Source organism: Ixodes scapularis, unplaced genomic scaffold (genome assembly GCF_016920785.2).
Source record: "Ixodes scapularis isolate PalLabHiFi unplaced genomic scaffold, ASM1692078v2 PGA_scaffold2__306_contigs__length_199485367, whole genome shotgun sequence".
NCBI lineage: Eukaryota > Metazoa > Arthropoda > Arachnida > Ixodida > Ixodidae > Ixodes > Ixodes scapularis.
This window is the reverse complement of record NW_024609857.1, coordinates 116,196,199-116,217,172: the sequence shown is the minus strand read 5'-3', so window position 1 is coordinate 116,217,172 and position 20,974 is coordinate 116,196,199. Positions and strand designations below refer to the sequence as shown.

General features: G+C 44.0%; 1 protein-coding gene across 1 annotated transcript; it reads right to left on the bottom strand.

The window, feature by feature from the left end:
- Window positions 1–6,356: 6,356 nt before the first annotated feature.
- LOC115321909 (zinc finger protein 2 homolog) lies at window positions 6,357–20,885 on the bottom strand. Its single transcript, XM_029982197.3, has 3 exons — window positions 20,667–20,885; window positions 20,493–20,606; window positions 6,357–11,921 (listed from the first exon to the last, which is right to left on the bottom strand). Exons 1-3 carry the CDS (start codon window positions 20,866–20,868, stop codon window positions 10,453–10,455), a joined length of 1,785 nt encoding a protein of 594 aa, XP_029838057.2. The 5' UTR covers window positions 20,869–20,885; the 3' UTR covers window positions 6,357–10,452.
- Between the last annotated feature and the right edge of the window lie 89 nt (window positions 20,886–20,974).

Genomic DNA, 20,974 nt, shown 5'->3' with positions numbered 1-20,974 from the left:
GCGTGTGCTATGCCGTACTCGTCGCTTGTGTACCCAAAAGCTAGCGACTGAAAAACGAGTGAACTCGTTCGGTGCCGTACTCGGCGGCTGTCGCCGTGCGTGCGGCCTTCCGTACTTGTCGCTAGGCCTAAATTGTCATCGGGCTCCGTGGATGGAGCGGCGTTGCTCTACGCCGCGCTGCCAGTGACGTACAGTACTGGGCGGACGGGGGGCAAAGAGCGACGGCACGGCATCCTTTTTAATCCTCGAGCCCTTCGCTGACAAGCCACAGGCAACCAACACCCGTAGGTTTCGTTCGTAACTCTCCGGCGAAAAATGATCAGAGCAGAGCTTTGATCTGGGCGTCAGCGTCCAAGGCTTTCCAAAGTCCACTTGTCGAACAGCGTTCACCCAATCTTTCTCCAATTTTCGGTCCGTTGGAAACTTGTGAAAAAGCACCTCCGGGTTGTGCAGCGGGTTGTTCGAGCAGCCCACAGCGCTACAAGTTGTACTCGGCATGTTTCGAGGAACAGCTGGGCAGTCTTGAGTGCACTGAGTTGCTCGCTAAAACGAGTCTTGGAGTCCTCACAAACAAATAAACAAAAGGCTACACCGAAGCTACAAAAGCAACGGCTAAACACGCCGATCACAAGCCGAAGTAGCGGTGGTAGCAGCTCGAAGAAGCGCACTCCGCGCAACGCCCGGACCGGAGGGGAAAAAAAAAAAGAGAACGATACACTCTAAAAACTATCACGCTGAACCTCACGCCAACCGCGAGTTTCAAGCGTGGAACCGCCGTCAATGCGACAGGAATGACGTTTTAAGCGCCACGTAATCAAGAATAAGCACTTGTTTTTTGTTTTTTTTTGTCCAAGCGTTAGAGCAGTTTGAGGAATCCCGCTCGGCCTTTTTTTTTTCGGACAAGACAAACAAGGTTGGTCCCGTCCGTCCATCGTCACGCTAATATAGACGCTTTACACACGCGCCAAATTACAGCCGCCATTGCTGACCTTCTCTTCTTACCGAGATGCGGAGCAACTGAAACGGTAGTTAACGATCCTCTACAAAGGCCAATGCTTTAGAAAAGGACACAGTTGAATCTAATGTGGCAATAACCTGGCCTGCTATGGTAAAGATGAAGTGAAATAAACGAAATAAGAGGAAACAAAAACTGAAGGTCAGTTATGGCGGCGTCCATGCACAGCTGCTGCAGAGCGTCTATATATCCGAATGGATTGACCCTCCCGAAGATGCACCTGCGCGTGCTTTTTTGTTGATTACATGTTGATGTAAGCTTTGTTTCTGGATGCACAGAGGGCGCATGCGTCCTCTTTTTGGTAGAGTAACTGTATATGCTCCGCTTGCGGAGCTCTACAAGCAGAGCCTATACAGTTACTCTACTTTTTGGTAGGGAGCCTACATACTCGCCGACTTGGCTCCCTACCTTTTGGCGGTAAAAGCGAGAAAGCCGTTGCGCTGTTTCTGTGGCTCGCGGCTCGCTCAGTCAGTTCCCGACACGCTTTGTTCGTGGCTGGACCAGCTTGACTTTGATTGCGACTGGCGAGACTTGGCGGGAGACGGCGTGTGATTTCGGGCACAGTGTGCCATGCTTACAGCACTAGACGTGCATGGAGTGCCGCGGGGTCGCTGCAAACACGAGTGCAAGTGCCAGTGCAACACAAAGAGCCCAGGAAAGTGCTTCCCATTTGGTTGGTGTCTTTACTGCGCCCATTCGCCAGCTATCCATGGACGACTAGTAGGGTAAGAACCCTGGTTTATTTTGGTTTATTTGTACAAACAGAAATAGTTTTTTTTTAAATAAAGAGTTTAGCCCCCAAGCTGAAATGTTTCCTTTTTTCGACTTAGTTCCTTTTGGACTGTTCCTTTTGGTAACTGAAGCCGACCGAGATCTCTCTCTTTGGGATTTTAGACACCAAGGATAAATTTCCTCAAATCTTCAAGCAAATTCCACAGTTATGAACAGTGCGCAGCTAATTGGCGCAGTGTACTAGGCGCAACCTGCATTATCTACTCAACGCATCGGGCAATTTCTTTCGATTCACAACTGCGATTCATATATGCGTAATTATACATGAAGCAGCACGTTGGGTTTCCTTGCACTACTCAATTCGCCTGGTGAATTTATTCGATCGATTTTTAGCTCCGATAACGATATCAGATAACGATGTGATGCATGGGCACCCTTGTGTTTGTATACGCTTATTACAGCGTGCGTTTTCTCCACGCTTTGACGATGACGCAGGCGTGTGATATGCTGCGTCATGTATAATATAAGTGTCGAAGGAAACTGGTGCTTGTTCAAAGGTAAATAACATCACCGAATGGAAAATACATTCCCACCCGTATAATAAAATCAAACTTAAAATCACCCTGGTTTACTACTGCTTTGAAAAGACTGCTAAATAAGAAAAAAACAGTTATTTAGAGGAGCCAAATTTTCAACTTCCCCCGACCATTGGGTAGCATACCGGAGAGCACCAGAAATGAATAATATGGCCCTGACAGAGGCTAAAGACACCTTTTTCATACCAACCTACCTTCCATGCTAATTAACAACCGGAGGCAGTTCTGGAAAATTATAAATCCACATGATAAACACACAATACTACTCAAAAATGATGGTGGGGTGGTTTACGAAGACTGTGTGGCTATCTTAAATGAATATTTTGTCAGCGCTTTTAGTGATCTTACATGCGTCAACTACCCCCTAGTTCTAACAATTTCCCACCATTGTTCCCCATTATTTTTTACCCATCCAATATTTCACTTAATTTCATTCATTATGAAAATTATTGAGGGACTCAAGTGTCGTTACCATCGGGCACTAACAACATAAGTGCAAAATTTCTTAAAAACACCAAAAATGTACTCGTCAATCTTGTCGCCACTGCTTCAGCTATCTTTAAATCGGGGTGTCCTTCCAAAGGACTGGAAGGTGGGAAAGGTTGTTCCAATTCACAAAGCCATTGACCGTTTCAGCCTCCTACCAACGTAACCTGCAAACTCATGGAGCATGTTATTCCTTCACAGCTATCGCATTTCTTGGCGTCCAACTCTTTTTTTTTTTCAGCGCTCATCAACATAGACTTCTAAAATCATTTTCACGCCACACCCAAATTTTAGTCTTCACCCATAACATCAACTCAACACTAGATCACAGGCGTCGAACTGATTGCATATTCCTTGACTTCTCAAAAGTATTCGATAAAGTATCCCGTTAACTGTTACTGTACAAACTTAGCCTGTTCAGTATTGACTCAAATATTTTATCTTGGTTAGTGTTTGACTAACAGACTGCAATTTGTAACCGTAAATGATCGACAGTAACTCAACTCTGTTGCCGTTAACTCTGGTGTGCCGTAAGGATATGCACTTGGTCCTCTTGTTATTTCTAATCTTAAGACCCACCAACCAACCCACCAACCATGACTTACCAACTCATGTCTCCTCTTCCAAAAGCCTTTTTACCGATGATTGTGTTCGTTATTGTAAAATTAACAACAATTCTGATGTTGAGATTATGCTGTCTGACATTAATGCCGTTTCCTCTTGGTGTGATATCGCAGATGAAACTAAATATTAACAAGTGTAAGGCGATGAAAATATCACATAACGTTGAAGCGTGCCCTACTTACCACCTACTAAATAACCCCCTTGAAAACGTTGTTCCTTACAAATATTTGGGTGTCTACGTATCTTCGGAGGTCATAAGTGAACCAGTCTAGGTCCCCTCTCACCTCGACCACATCTACAAAAATGACGATAGTCCCTGGAGAAGAGGAACAAAGGGGACAAAGGACAAACACAAATCTCTAAACACAGCTAGGTGACTGGTGTGCGACTGAAAAAATCCGCCTGGTCCTGGTATCGAACCAGAGACCTCTCCATTTCCAGTGGACCACCCTACCAACTAAGCTAACCAGGAGTTGCATGTCGGTAGAGCAAACTGGTTTTATCAGCTGCCACCAGTCTAACACCAACAAGGGTGAATGGCCTGCATTTTAAGGTTATGATGATAATGCAATTAATGCAAAGGTGCAAGCGAGCTGGACAAGAATAATGATTATAATTCATATAAAAGGGGATTCATTCATTTTACGTCAGAACAAGATGGCAAACCAGAAAAAAATTGCAGCATAGTTTAAGTTTTATTGAAACTAACCTCGAAGGTTAGTTTCTATACAACAAACTAACCTGCAATGGTTTCACAGTTCTACAATTAAAAATTATTTTCAAACTTTCTGGGAAATTGTTTTGCTGCTCTAGCTGTTTCTTGCACTCTTTCAGAAAAAATGTTTTGTCGAAAACGTTCAAAGTGACGCCGGAGCTCCCCTTTGAAGAGCCGGATTGGGGATCTGTCGCAGTCCCGAAGGCCGGAAAATAAGATACACAATATGAATGAGAAAATAGTAAATAAATAAAGCTTAACAAGTATATACCGTAAATACAAAAACAAACAAGAGCAAGAACATAAACAAGAAAAAATTAGGGAGGATGAATACATGTACAATATTTTTACAATAGGCTGCTCTAATTATGACGTTACAAAATAATTGTGACCCAGAAAACTCATCAGGCAAAAATCAAAAAGCACAGCGACTATTACATTAGCACACAGGGCAGAAGGCTAATGAGAATGACAGATCTGATGACAATATGCAGTAGTTATGATATGGGACACATAGCACACCGCACACAAACTGAGGGAGCGGAAGAACAGCATTTATGCTTTTGTATTCACAACTCATAAGAAGTGTTTAGGTACATCTTGAGCCTTTTATTTTACTATTTACGGTATCTTTGTTTGAAACTTTGATGTGTTTCAAAGCGCTGCTTCTTTTTGCGTTGGAAACAGCGGGCCGGGCACTATGGAAAAGACTGCGGCCATCCGCGGTCCGAACGAAATGCCTTCGCGGGTTGGAGTTTATAGCCACTGGGCCAGAGTATTGATATAAACAAAGGGGCTTGGGCACTCTTTATGCTTGTAAGGTTCATTTGCCTGTGTGCATTTCGATGTAGTCAGTCAGTTCTCTTTCCAATAATAGCAATGGCAGAAACTCTTAAGATTTTTTCTTTGTGTATGTGTGAGCGTAGAAAAATGTTTGAACAGCAGTAGATGCTTTATTACATGACGTTTCGGGAAGAGACTTCCCTTCTTCAAGTGTGCAGAAAATACAGTTGCAAAGCATTTTTAGAGAGACCAGAGGAGAGAAGGAACATTGGAGAAAGTGAAAGAAAAATATATATATAATATTAAAAGTAAAAGCACTTAAGCATAAAAAACTACATTCCAACAAAACACACATACAAAGGAAAAAAAAGTAGTAGTACTAAGGGGGACATCGTCGCGGCACTTGTTAGCAAAACCAAGAAAATATATCACAGGCAACGGCCTCTGTCACGTTGGAGCTAGAGCTCCAGATCGAGAAAAATAAAATAAAATATCAACATACAGGGGTCAAGTCGAGTGAGCCCAAGCCAGTATAACGCCGAAGGAAACGAAGGTCATAAATAAGCCCGAAGTGTGTGTAAACGGATACCAGAAATGTCACACATGGGTGGCACTGCTCAACAGAACAGATCAGACCGGTGTGGGAGACCAGATTGCCATTCTGGCAAAGGTTGTGCTGCATTCCTTGCGCCTACAAGGTTTTCGACTGCGCATCCAGATGTAGCCAAGGTCGCAAGCAGTCTGAATCTGTGCACAGCTTACACATGTAACATTTTTTAACAATATGCATCCGGTTGCAGATGATCAGACTACTATTCAATTTTCAGGGTTCTGGACATTGCTCTCTGGTCATGTGCAAACACAAGATTTTGAGATCGAAGTGAATAGTGGTTTTGGCTGAATATTTTCTAATAGAATATTGTCTGAGAAACTATTCTAATAGAATAGTTTCTCCATCCCTTTCACTACTGTTTCATCATACTTAAACGAAAACCCAGCTGAACTAGTAAAGGTTGTTCCCAAGCTTCCAGTTGCCCACTCCCAAGCAAAGTGGGATGCCTACACTGTGATGGTAAGAAAACAATGAATTCGTCATAAAATTGAACGTACTGATACGACCAGCTGTACCTAACCAAGGGGATTTATAAGTCTTGCTATATGCAAATATCTTTCCTTCAATCAAGAATTCAAAAAATGAAAAGAATCCCAAATGATAAGTGCAGGTTGGCATCTGTGTCTAAATACTATTGTATAATAACCACAGTTTAATCTTGAAAAGTTTATTGGTATAACATTCACATTCAAGCAGGTATCAACATTCACATTCATGCAGATAGCGACATTCTCAAATTTTCCATTTATTTTTAGATACACCAGGCATGCACCATCCCACTTTGAAAGTGTGCTTTTATCCTACGCAGGCAACTGCGATATTTGAGTTCTTTTTTTTTTTTCCTAAAAGAGCCATATTTATGTGAAGTGAAACTGAGATAAACAGGATTGTGCGCTTATCACAATAGCTTCGAACGCTGTACCACAGCCACCTTTACGTTTGTTATTCTCGCATCATATGACTGATTTCAGATTAGTACTTTTTCGAAATGATGAACACCCAGATATACTCTGAATTTCAGCCAAAATTGGCTTAGTAATTCCGACTTCTGGATTTGGCTTGCTTAACCCTACAATGCATATGGTGTATCACATGATACAAACCAAAAATATGTACACGTCGCCAGATCTGTTGTTGGACATGACACGAATGCGGATCAGATCTGATACAGACTGCGGGCCATCTAGTGCAGTAAGGCGCTCCTAAGTGCCGCCACTGGTCTGTTGTTCTGCCGATACTCCAGTTCAGCGTTCGCGCCAATTTGCGTGGGAAGTCGTCAACAACGAGAGCGTCTCGGCGCTGCATTCGGTAAGCTGGGCACTTCAAAAAAATATATTTGAGAAGCTTCACTTTTACTTTTCACCGGACAGATGTTCATCTCCGGTTTTGCCGTCAGCAGTGTCTGGTACGCGAAACTAGCTTTGTGCCAGATATGATACGTTACGCATTTAGGGAAAGTGTTTTGTACTTTTGCTTTGCCGCCTGGCATGGTCCGTTTTATTTTATAACGATGATGTACACAGCAGTAGCTTGTGCAGCGCTTTGTTTTCGACAGGGAAGACACTCTGGAATGTGGGAATATTTTGCGAGGCAATGAAAATACCCATTTTTGCCTATATCATCGTGGGCACATTAAAGGAGCCGCACGTGTCGCTTTCTCAACAGATTGCACTGTGATGTGTCACAGATGTGTAGTTAGACGATGCATCTACCTGCACCGTTCTGGTAAATTACAGCATGACATATTCAGAAAATAACTGGTGCGGTCCCTTCAAAGGGCCCCCGCGCTATCGCGGTTGTTTGTTTGTTTTCTTTTCCAAACACGCGCTGTAACTGTTGTTTTTGCTGCGCAGTGCAAACATGACGAATGGCCTCTCGGATGAAGAAATCCAAGATATTCTTTTTTTGAAGCAAGCGCTGATTCAGATTTCGAGCTTGAAGAGGACGAAGATTCCGCCAGTAGCGACGAAGAAGTCCCAGGTGTTTCTCATGTCACTGAAAGCTCTAGTGCCGGAAGTGGAGAAACATTTCAGTGGAAGAAAAAAGCGCCCTCTGTACCCACAACGTGCACAATTTTCAGAGGAAACTAAGCTTCGCCCCTGGAGATATTGAAGCTGGAAACACCGTACCAGTTTTTTCAATATTTTTTTATGGACCAGCTGATAGCATTCACCTCCGAACAGTCTTCACTCTACAGTGTGCAAGTCGACGCTGGAAAGCCAACTGAGGTGACACCAAGCGATGTCAGAAAGTTCCTGGGAATCTGCATCTACATGTCCCTGGTGCACCTGCTGAGTGTTCGAGATTACTCGGAAACAAGACAATATCTTCTATAATGTCAGTGAACATCTTTGAAAAAATAAGGCGGTTCTTACACTTCTGCAACAACGAAGAAATGGACCCGAGTAAAGAAGCACGAGACAGGCTTTTCAAAATCAGGCCAGTTTTTGGAGCCTTGAAAAGAAGATTTCTTTCTGTTCCCATGGAAGAATGTCTCTCACTCGATGAACAAATGTGCAGCACTAAAGCCCGACATTTCTTGAAGCAGTACATGCCCAACAAACCCCATAAGTGGGGCTACAAGCTGTTTGTGCTCAGTGGCGTGTCCGGATACGCTTGTGACGTGGAAATCTACACCGGTCACGAAAACTGTCCGTCAAAAAGAAGACCAGCGGAGCCAGACCTTGGTGCTACTGGAAACGTTGTCGTGAGGCTCAGCAGGCAGATCCCAAGGAACGCTAACCACAAGCTTTATTTTGACAATTATTACACCTCACCAAAGGTTATGGTCTACCTTGCAAAACAGGGTATCCTTTTTTTTGGGCACCGTAAAGAGTAACCGCATCCCAAACTGCAAGCTCCCTACTGAAAAAGAACTGAAAGGAAATGACAGGGGGACAACAGTGGAGAATGTTGTCTGCGTTGATGGAGTTGATGTGACCATGGTAGTCTGGAAAGACAACAAGAGTGTCATGCTCCTTTCTACGTTCGTGGGAGCGGTGCCCAAGGGACAAGTAGACCGATATGATCGAAAGACAAAAAGTAAGGTCCAAGTTGAATGCCCCAACCAGTCTTGGGTAGTAACGCGTTACTGTAATTTCGTTCCTTTTATGGTAACTTGTAACTGCAACGAGTTACCTTTTTAAAATGCAACTTATAACTGCAGTTCTATTACTTTTTTCTGAGGTAACAATGAAAGTAACGACGTTACTTTTGTCGTTACTTTCCAGTGTTTTATGAATAATATATCACTGAACGAGTACAATTTAAATTTTCCTTGCACTTTTCAAATCGTCTATTCCAACATTTCGAGTGTCAAGTTGGCCTTGCACGAACTTGTGAATATGTTCTTTCTCACGAGTCACGACCCGAATATAGCCAGGTGTAGATTTCATGAAAAAAAAATCTAGTTATCTTTACGCACGCACTTGCATTTGGTGACTGAACTTACATCTTAGTGTCTTGAAGCACTATTTATGTTGTGGTTTTTCTTTTTTCTGCGCAAACGCTTTTTAATCAGGTTAATCAACCGTGAAAGAACAATACACACGGAGGGCACTGCGCATGTTTCGTATTTTGATTAGCGCGAGTAGTCCGCACTGCGCATGTTTCGTATTTTGATTAGCGCCACTACTCTGGCGTGGAAATTTTCGAACACTAATTTCGAGAAGCAATTTCTGCTAAGTTACAATATGAAGTAAAAAGCATACTTTTAATTTTATGCAATAAGACCTGGTGGGGGGAGTTTTCTAGTTTTTTCTAATTTTTTTGTGTTATAGAAAAGTAACGTCGTTACTTTTTAAAAGTAACTGTAACGAGTTACTCTTTTGTTGCGGTAACTGTAACGGTAACTTCGCTACTTTTTCCTGAAAGTAACTGCAACGAATTACTTTTCAAAAGTAACTTACCCAAGACTGGCCCCAACATAATCGTCGAGTATAACCTCCACATGGGTGGGGTGGACCTCCTTGATGGACTCATGGGTCGGTATAAGATTGCCATGCGATCGAGGAAGTGGTACTTCAAGCTCTTCTATCACCTCATTGACCTCACCATGGTGAACTTCTGGATACTCCACAAAAGAAGTAAAGGCGACTCTGCTGCAACACCTCTTGCAACGTTTCGAAAGGAGGTTGCCCAATGCCTCGCAAAAAAGGAGAAATGGTAGCCAAATGAGGCAGACCATCAGCAGAGCTACAACGCGAACTTGAAGCAAAAAAGAAGAAAGGGCCTGCCACGCACGTTCCTCCACAAGACATCCGGCTTGACCAGCTCAGTCACTGGCCTCAGTGGATGGACACGAGACAGCGCTGCAAACTTCCACAGTGCCCGGCGCTCACGTTTGTGAAATGCGACAAGTGTGGCGTCGCTCTTTGCATCAACCAAAAAAAGAATTGCTTTTATGCTTTTCATAACCGATAGTACCCCAAATGCATGGTGTATCATATATGATACACACATTTTTTATTGATTTCAAAAGCTAAAAATAAAGCCAGAATTTTTTTATTAATTTTTTGTAGTTTCTTTTGGTGCAATAGACCAAGAAAATATTTTTTTGAGGAATATATAAAAAGTCATGCATTGTAGGGTTAACAAAAAAAAAGTCCTCATTTCTACTTTTTGAAATTTTGATTGCAGTGGGTTAGCCCTGTTGAGCGCACTTACCGATCACCTGAGCACTGCAGAGAAACAACACCTGCAAAGTCCGCTTCCGCGGGTGATGCTTCTCCGCAGTGCACCCATGTTCGGAAAAGAGCGAGCTCAACGGGGCTACCCAACCGTGATCAACACTTCGAAAAATACAAATATCCCAGTTTATATCGAAGCGAATATTGAATAGCATTTTATTTGAAACTACTATTGGAATATTCACACGACACTATTGCCTTCACTTGTGTTTTTTGCCGGCGTGCATTCGATTGTGGTGTTTGAAGGATGACTGCCATGTGAAGGCTTTGGGACACAGCTTACATTTGTAAGGTCTTTCACCTGTGTGCGTTCGACTGTGGAGGGTCAAAGTGCCATTCTGAGAAAAGGCTTTAGGGCATTGCTCACACTTGTAAGGTTTTTCACCTGTGTGTGTTCGATAGTGAGCAGTCAGGTGGTGACCCTGAGTAAAGGCCTTAGGGCATTGCTTGCACTTATAAGGCTTGATGCCCGTGTGTGTTCGAATGTGGTCGGTCAGGGTTGATGGCCGACTGAAGGCACTCGGGCACAGCATACACTTGTATGGTTTTTCACCTGTGTGTACTCTGTGGTGAATGGCCAGAGCACCCCTATGACAGAAAGTTTTAGGACATTGCTTGCATTTATAAGGCTTTTCACCCATATGCACTCCATCGTGGATGGTCAGACTGGTATTCTCAGCAAAGGCTTTGGAGCACGGCTTGTACTGGTTGCGTATGTGCATTTGAATGTGGCTGGTCAGGATTGATTCCCAAGCGAAGGCTTTGGGGCACAGTTTACACTTGTAAGGCCTTTCACCTGTGTGCGTTCGATTGTGGAGGATCAGACAGATATTCTGAGCATAGGCTTTGGGGCATTGCTTACATTTGTAAGGCTTTTCCTTCGTGTGTATTCGAGTGTGCACAGTCAGACTGTGTCTCTGAGCAAAGGCTTTAGGGCATTGCTTGCATTTGTAAGGTTTTTCACCTGTGTGAGTTCGAATGTGCTCGGTCAGGCCTGATTGTCGAGTGAAGGCTTTGGAGCACAGTTCACATTTGTAAGGTCTTTCACCCGTGTGGATTCTATTGTGTTCAATCAAGCTGTTGTGATGACCGAAGGCTTTTGGACATTGCATGCATTGATAAGGCTTTTCGCCCGTGTGCATTCGATTGTGGATGGTTAGAAAGCAATTCCGAGTGAAAACCTTGGGGCAATGCTTACACTTGTAAGTTTTTTCACCTGTGTGTATTCGACTGTGGTAGGCCAAACTGCTACTATGTGCAAAGGCTTTGGGACATTGTTTGCACTTGAAAGATTTTTCTGCCAAGTGTGTTTGATAGTGCCTGGTCAGACCACCACGCTCCTTAAAGGCTAAATGACAGAACTGGCACTTGTAGGTATGCGTGCGAGCTAAACAGACCTGCTCGCTGAGGGACGATTTCGGAGAACTGGGACGTTTGAATGGCATATCACTTCTATGCATTTGAGAGTGACACTGCAATTCTAACATGGAGTCAAATAACACTGAACAATGTTGGCACTTGAATTGTTGAATACCGTGGGAGACCAGGTGGTTAATAATTCCATGCTGATCAGTGGTGACATAGGCACAGAAACAGCATTTAAACCTGATGTCCTCAGTGGCTCTAAGCTGGCAGCTGGTCTCCTCCCCCGCAAGGGCAGCTCCTTCACCTATAAAAAAAAGGTGTCACATGTACTAGGGCAGACACGAAAAGCCCAAAGAACTGGCATCATAGAACATGCATATCCTTGCAAAATTTATAGGGAAAATTTGTCAAGTGATGTCAGGTCACACAGCATCATGCCATGATGTCAAGTGAATTTTCCAGATAAAATTAGCAGGGATATTGATGACACATGACCTAAAGTCATGGTGTGGCGGAGGTGTATCATGTGATACCATGGCATCTAGTGACGACAGGTTCTATAAAATAAATTTTTAAGCTATATTAATGGGGGAATTTTTAAACAGTATGTTTTTATTGTTTAGTGTTTTGTAAACTTTGTACGATTGCTCCTGAAATATTTCATTGCAAGCATTGTTGGACCTCAGGGAGAAAAGTAGCTGGCGATTTTTAGATAAAAGATGTGCTAGCATCCTCCCTTGTTTTTCATGTTTATTGTTACCTCACATTACTTGCATCATACGCAAGTCAATAACATTGGGGAGATTGTTTATCTTGAAACAATTTAATTTTCTTGACATAATGCAGGGGTGGGAGAAAGCAAACTGATTTTGGAGCAATTTTTGGAGCAGAAAAATGTGCATTTTAGAGCAGCTTAGGAGCAGAAAATTCAGCATTTTGCAGCAACTTAAGAGCACACAAACCTGCATTTTGAGGCACAAGGCAGTGGAATAGCCAAGGTAGAAGCTTGTGGGGCTTCAGTGCCCCCCCCCCCCCCCCCCCTTTCCCCCAAGACCTAGCCGACCCTATAATATACACGTGTTCTGACACCTCCCCCCAACCCTTTGTTGGTATCCCAAACTCCCAGACACCTCAACCCCTCTTCCCTCTCCCCCTCCCTCCCTCCCCAAAAAAAAAACAAACAAAAAAACAAACATCTTAACTATAATACTAACACGAAAAAAAAAAAAAAAATTGTTTTGGAACCTTATAGCAGTAACCGCTCATTCACACTGGAAGCGGATCTGCATTCGCAAAGCGGTTGCCAACGCGGTTGTATAAAGATTCAGTGCAATTGCACGCGAACTCGATGACATCAGGTGCGCGTGCAATTGTACTGGATCTTTATACAACCGCGTTCGCAACCGCTTTGCGAACGCGGATCCGCTTCCAGTGTGAATGAGCGGTAACTGTGACATAATTTAAAGAATCTTAAAGGGACACTGACACCCCCCCAAAAAATTTTTTTATTTTTTGCCAGGCGCTTCATTATGGTGTCGGAGGACTACCCAATTAATATTTTGCAACAGAGTGGCGTATTTTTTTAATAAAGCCAAAAGACGCAACTCCTCGAAACCGAAACCGAAACCCGACGGAGGTCGGAGAAGTGGAGAGAAGAGAGTGAGTGGCGGAAGTCACGTGGCTACACCCTACCGTGCGTTTGTCTTTTTTTTTGTTTTGTTTTGTTTTTTCTCTTCTCCGGTAGCAGACGACAGGACATGCGGCGTGCGATGGGGCGTGCGGGAACTGCTCGCCGTGCGATTTTTTTGTAGTTATGTTTGTTCCGCTCGTTGTTCTGTACTCCAAGATAAGTTGTTTTGTACATTGAGGAGTTGGAGATGAGTAGTGAGTGCCCGTGGTGAATTTCCATGATCGGCTCCGAAAAGAATACACCCAAGATACTGCGTGAAGAGCTGGCTCACATGTCCTGCATCCGAAAAAAAGTGGCATTGTGCGACAGAGTTTCCGAAAGATCAACGGGATCGGGACCAACGGCTGGCTGCAATTCCTGTAGAACATATACGGGCACCTCGGAAAGCGGACGTTACCTGATTTATATGCTCCTTGCATTTTGTGGAAAGTGATTACATTGAGCTCGCAGGTGTCAAAACGGAAATCCCATACCATTTAAATCAGCGAAGTATCGTCCACAACATTAGTTTGTTATTTTTTTGTTTGTTTCTTCAGTGATGATTGTAAAAAAATATATATATATGTAAACATCGGAAAATGTTTGAAGAAAAAAAAATAAAGTTTCACGGGGATCGAACCCGGTCCAACCGCGTGTGAACCGGACGTCTTTCCCACTGAGCTACTGGGGCGTCGCTTTTCTGGTGGATCTCTTTCCTTAGTAATAATTCAGCCGGTAAACTGTAAGTTGGAAAGTTTGCTGTCGATTTTTCTCTAGCAAAAGCACTCCTGGGTCGAAGTCGGGAAGCACCACGCTTTGGGGACATTCGCACCTAGTAAAGAAATCGTACGCGTGCGTATTGAACTCGAAGTAGACACGTCGTGCTTGACGTTTGCGCGAGCGATGTCTTCAGCCACGAGAAGGGAGCGACGGCTCGGCGACGTCTTCGTGCAAATCGGCTTGGTGGCCGGGCGTGTCGTACGGGATGAATACCAATTCTTTTGATCAGTCCCAAATTTCTCTTTTAACGGTAGACAGAATTCGCCGGTACCGCAAACGACAGTTCTGAAATAGAGGTCCCACGCCCGTCGTCCGCTGCCATCGCCGTCCCCGCGAGTCCCACGATACGCGAAACGACGAACGCACAGAATGCTTCCGGTTGTCTGTGGAACTTTTTTTTTCAATCAACGTATTTACAGCTTTTTAGAAGCCACAAAAAATGGGTTTAATATTTTTTTCTATTTTTAATAATGAGTGAGGGCCTTCAGTGACCCACCACTTTGATTAAATTTGGTGGTCGCATCGATACCTTAGAAAACGGCCCGTGACCGCGAAAAAGAGAGTGAGCGAGACTCGAACCGGCCAGTTCTTGATCGGCGGTTTTCGGGCGGAAAGAAACCGAATTTCGAGCCGCAAATTCTGTTCTGGGTAGTTGAGCTCTCATATGTCACGTACAACTAAAAACCTCAGCGAGCATAAATACCCTGTCAGTGTCCCTTTAACCAGTTGTACAATGAGTTACAATTGAAGCAAACTAGGTTTGTTCTATAAGCGTTGGAAAGTATAGAATATAACTTTACAGTGAAATACCTGAAGTCGCAAAGGGATATTTTTATTTTAAAAACAAATTTTGATTAGGTAAATATAAAGGGGCACAACTCTGGAACATTAATGTTAAATGCTCTGTTGCATCATACATCGTAGCAGGCACGATGTATGGTGCAATGGTACGATGGTTAAGATGTGTGGATGTGTACATTAAAATCATTGGATGAATGCATAAACTAAAAAATTTGGCTAACCCAAGGAATCGGCAGCACCTTAAGCATTTGGATGGATGGATGGATGGTAATAGGTATCCCTTTGTAACGGGCGGCAGCTTGCGCCACCTAGCCTAACATTTCATCATCCTTCTTTTTTAATTTGTATAATTTTTTTTAACACAGCTCTATTTTCTTTCTTTTTAAAGTGTTTCCATTGCTTATTTTTATCTGTATTTTTACCCCTCCCTAGATCTTTTCCCCCAGTCTTCCAATCTCCTTTGCACCTCATCGATCCGCCAGACTCCAAATCTTTCCGTTTCGCCAGGTTCAGTCTGGCAGCTGTCAAACTGGATAAACCTACCGGCTGAGAGAAACTTCTATAAGCAACCACCAACCCGGCTGTTTCCAAAAGCCCTTCCACATGCTCTTTCTTTTTTTTTGTTTATGATGCTATAAAACAAATTACATAATGCCAACCCTTTGCGAGGCGAGCTAGAGGAGTTTCCATAAGGATAGATCGATCAATACTAATGCCCATACCTTTTATAACATGCAGTAGCTTGTGCCACCAAGCCAAGAAGTTAAGAACTAAAAGTATGATTTCTTTTCTTTGTTAATTTGCTTACCCTCTGCAATTTCATAACTATTACTAGGCAGTCTGGGATATCACCGGGATCAGCGGCGCAGACTTCCCATTTTCCCGGAGGGGGGAGGGGGGGGGGGGCTAAGAAGTTCTTTGGGGGGGAGGGTGCTTTTCCGTGCAATTTTTTTTACACCGGCAATTATCAGTAGTTTATTTTAGGGGGTACATTTTATAGCGTATGTATATCGCCATCAATGTCTATCACCGTGCAAGCGTAGCCGAGTGTTCCTCGCCGGTACCACGGCGCATGCGCCGGCGAGCACAAAACTGAAAACAAAATGCTTGTGCCAGCTGCGAAGTTGTGGGGGTAGAACCCAGGCCCCTGTGCTTCTGAAGCACTAATCCACGTAAACAGCGTCTCGGTAAAAATCATGGTTGGGGGGGGGGGGGGGGAATCTGCTTCCCCTGGATTTCAGCGGAGGGGGGGCACGAGCCTCAATGCCCCCCCGTAGTATACGCCTATGACCGGGATGACCTTTGGAGGATTGGGCAAAAAAACTAAAAACATCATGCCCCCACATCATGCCCCCACTCTTGATAGAGTCGCAAATTTTCCCTTGGTCAAACCTAGTCGGCGCTACCCCGGCACTGGGAGACAGGGTGGAGACCTTGGGCCGGAGCCATGCAATAAGGAGTCCCACTTTTCCTCGGTCCAGCCTCCCCCAACCGAGTCAGTTTGTTGTACGTCATTCAATTTAATTCTGCCTAGATAAATCCACCAGCTCCAATCACCTCCTTGTTAATAAAATGCACTTACCATCCATTCTTCCATTGTCGTCTGCAAACCCCAGCGCTCAGGCTAAATCCATCGCCCACATGTTCTATTGTCTCGTCTTCCCCTTGGCATTTGGCGCACTGCATATCCATTTCCTCATACATTGTCCAAAACGTCAGAGTCCTCAATACTCCCGTTCTAGCATCGATTAACAACAAGCTCCCCCGTGAATTATCATACCAATGTTCCTTCCTTATTTCCTGCTTTCCTCTCCTATACATAGTTAAAGTTGATCTTCCTTGCATTCTTTCCTCTTACTCCTTTGTCTCGACTTCTTTTACTTCCTTTTTCGCAGAGGTATTCTGCTCTGCCCCAGCACTTGACTGTTGGTATATGAATTTAAATTTTCTGGATCGGTTTGCCCATTTAGTGTTCATACTTTTCATGTATAGATGCTTATATACCTTTCTCGCCCATCGTGCATCCTCAATTCTGTCTAGCCTTTGTATGAATTTCAACTTACTGATTGCCTTTCTAGCCTCGAAAAGATGCCCAGCCTATGTCTCCCTGCACTCCTTCATTTGGTGTATTCCCACGTGCCCCCAGTGCCAGTCTACCCACGCTCCTCTGCCGGGTGTCTGTGCTCGACTGGACCTCAGATTTCATGCATAATACCTCATTGCCAAAAGACGACCCCGGTACCATGACTCCTTTCCATATTCCCCACACAACTTCATATCTATGGTAATTCCATAGTGCCCTATGCTTGATAATTGCTGCATACCCTTTTTTCATCTTTAGTGTATTTTTTTTCTGTTCTTTTAAGTATTCTTTTCCCTCATTCAGCCATACTCCTAGGTATATATACTTCTTTACGTGTTCTATTAACGTCTTGAATTTTCAGCAGGTCGCCCTTCTCATAGTTACAAACCATTATTCCCGACTTTTTGTTACTGAATTTCAGGCCCAGAGAGTCGCCTTCCTCTCCACAAATTTTAATTGTCTCCTGTAACATATCCCGGCTATCTGCTAACAGTGCAATGTCGTCTGCGTAGAGCATTCCTGGTATAACTTGGTTTGCTTTTCCCCTCTCTCTCCATATATACCAAATCAAAATGTAAACTGCACTATTCTAATTTCTTTTCCATTCTACTCAGGTATATCATAAAAAAGTAGAGGTGATAGGGAACAACTCTGCCTGAGTCTCCTTTACTTCTGCCAGTTCTGTTACTTCTGCTTTCCATGTGATAAAAACCTTATTATTTGTGTACACCTGTTGTAAACGCTCAATCAAATGTGTACCTAAATCACTCCCTCAGCTGTACCCAGAGTTTTTCCTGACTCACATTGTCATACGCCACTTTAATGTGTAGAAATGCTATCCATAATAGTTTTTTACTCATCCGTGCCACCTCTATACATTAAGTGATGATGAATAAGTTATTATCTAATCTTCTATTCCTTCAAAACCCGTTCTGCAGCTCACCTAAAATGTTTTCGGCCCATTCTTCCATTCTTCTTTTTACTACCTACATCGCTAGTCTGGACAGGACCGAAGTTTCTGTTATTAGGTGGTATGATGTTAAGCTCTCCTTATTTCCCTTGCCTTTATATAGTAATCTCTTTCAGCTTAGTTTCTAATCATTGAGTACCTCTCACCTTGTTATTATTTGATCAGTTGCCTGTCTTAACTCTAATGTCATTTTTCTTCCTAGTGACTTGACTAGTCTTATTCCTATACCATCTGGAATTGTCGCCGCTCCATCAGGTACTTTACTTTCTGCTCTCTCCGATTGCCCCGTGGTCATCGCTGTTGTCTCGTTAGTGTTCTCATCTTGTGCCGCGTTGCTGTTTGTGTTCTGTTCAATCTTGTTCGGTTCAAGTTCTGCAAATGTTGCCTCGACTGTTTGTCTAATAAACTCCCTTGCCTCCTCGCCCTCTACACTTATCCCCTCTTGTGTGGTCAATGAAAAATAGAACCCTTCTGTTCTTCTTCCCTGAGCATTAATGCACTCCCAGAGCCTTTTTGCTGCATTCCTATCATGTTGATTTACTTGCCTGGATTAGAGCAGATGCCTCTCTTTTTCTTTCCAGAAATGTATTCCATTTCAATACTACCTCAGTGACTGTGTCCCCCATTTTCGTTGCCCATCTGTGTCCCTCCGAGGCCTTCTGTCGCCCTGTTACGGCTGCCTTAACTTCACTGTCCCACCAGCAATTTGGTATCTGTTTCCTTCTCCTTTCTCTTTGTTTAATTTTGAACTTCTCGCTCTTTTAAAAGTGTTTACTAAATCCTTATATTTCAATTCTCTCTACAATTGTCTGGATACTACAGCCTCAATTCGTTCTGATACTTCACGTAGTTGGGTATCGTTTAAGGTCAATATACTTTCTCGTTCAAGAATGTGTTTCTCTGGTTCTGCTGTACCAAACTTTATTTTGAGTAGCTTATGAACACTTCCTAAGCTTTTCGTGCCTTCCTCATCTATTTCCATCTGTCATAATCCGTTATACAATTTGCTAGACATTAATTAGACAGTAATCAATTGTTGAGCATAAATTGTTTCCTCTCACATTATTTTTCCATCACATTTAACTTGGGCATTAACAAGCACTAGATCAAGAGCATTGCAGAATTCTTGTAGTATCCTCCCTGTAGAATCTGTGTATCCCTCGAAGTATTCTAAGCGCGCATTCATGTCTCCTAAGATAACTATTTTACGATTAGTGCCTATTTCTCCAATATCTTCGGAAATACTTGTCCAGTGCTGTGAAGTTTCCTCTCTTGAATCAGCTCCTGTTTTCAGATATACAAATCCTATGAGCATGTTTAAACCTCTAATATTACCTTTTAACCACATGTGCTCTCTGCAGCTTTCCCTCACCCTTTCCCAGCCCTGGCCTTTCACTAGAGCCTCCCAACCCGCCTCTTTTCCGTTCCCCTTCACATCGACACATCGACAACATTCCACCAAAAATAACCTGCCAAGTACATTAGTTCCTCCCTATCTCTAAGATGCATCTCTGCCAATCCATACACTACAAAATCTTCATAATTGAATTGTTCCATAATTTCTTCCCACTTCATTTTATTTCTGCCCCCTGCATGTATGTAGATCCTATATTGAGCTGCTTTTTTTCCCTTCTTCTGCAAGGCTTCCTCCCAACCTTCTTATTTGCTTTTGAACCAGCTACCGGAGGGCTCTGCCAGCTCCTAAAAAAGCCTTTGCTATACAGCCCATTGTTCGCCCCACCCGCATCCCCATCAGTTCCCCATGGTGGATGCTGTCTCGTGTGAACAGGGGGACCGGACTCTCCTGACTTTGCACCCATTCTTAGAGCTGTCTCCTGATGGTCCTGTTAGCCTCCTGGACTGCCCTGTCTGAACTTACTCCTCGGCCCCTGACCTCCGGGACGATGCACATTACAATGTGCACCATCCCGAAAATTATGACCCTCATGTACTTCACACCCTCCCCGATGTGTGTGGCCAGGTCCCTTCCCCTTCTATCTAGAACATCATTTGATTCTGCATATTCCACCATAAGGTTTTCCTCACCCTTGTTCATAGCCAAACATTTCTACTGCCGTGTCCATCACCTCCTTCAAACCCCCGGCCTAATAGGGTTGCAACCCTTACTCTCCCATCTCCCTCGGCCTTGCTGGCGATCCCCACTGTGCACCTAGACACATTAGAGCTCCCTACCAATAACACTCTCTGCCCCCTTTTCTTTTGTTTTTCCCGCTTCGCAAGTTTAGTGGCTGTCGGAGTAGGGGACTGCAGTCGCATTACCGTATTTTACAACGGCTCCGCTGCCTTTGCCACCCCACTGGTGTCCACGTCCTCTGCCCTCTAACTGAGCTAATCAAACAACGTTGCCAGCGGATTTTTTCTTGAATTTTTTTTTTGTAGTTTTATTTGATTCTGAAGCATGCTCTTAGCTACGCGCCCGGAGCGCTACCGTGTCACACACCAAGGCGAAACTCGCACGAAGCAGTGCGTGTAACAGCGCGTGCAGCCAGTCTTCTGTGTGATCTACTAGAAGCACCCGAAAGTGGGGTGGCAAGAGAAATCCAGCGTTTACCTTTCTGCCTCTCCACACAGAAGTTATACGGCTGCAGTGCGGTACCGCCAGGTCTTGTGCGGTTGAACACGGTGGGAACGAAGTCAGGGCGGTCCTTGAAGTTCGATGGCCGCCCTATATTAAAGAGTCACATTATAATCGAGCAAAGCTCGCCAGAATCTTACGGAGCGGTACCTGTGACAAAGTGCGCGCTGCAGATGTGACAGTCCCCGATCGGCTCCCATAGCGAGCCGTCCGGCAGCTCACTCCTCACAGCAGCTACCCAAGCTGCTCTCTTTTCGGGATGCAGTAGCGGCGATGGAAATCTAAAAAGCCGTGCGGTGTCTTTGTTGTCACAATAATTGGTCGCACTACATACTACACAAGAAGCTGACATTTTGTCGAACGGCTCATGGATGAGCGAGCGCCTATCCAGAGATCTGCCCGTGCCTAGATCTGGGGACAACGCCAGCGTAGGGAAAACCGCTCGTAGGGAATCCGTT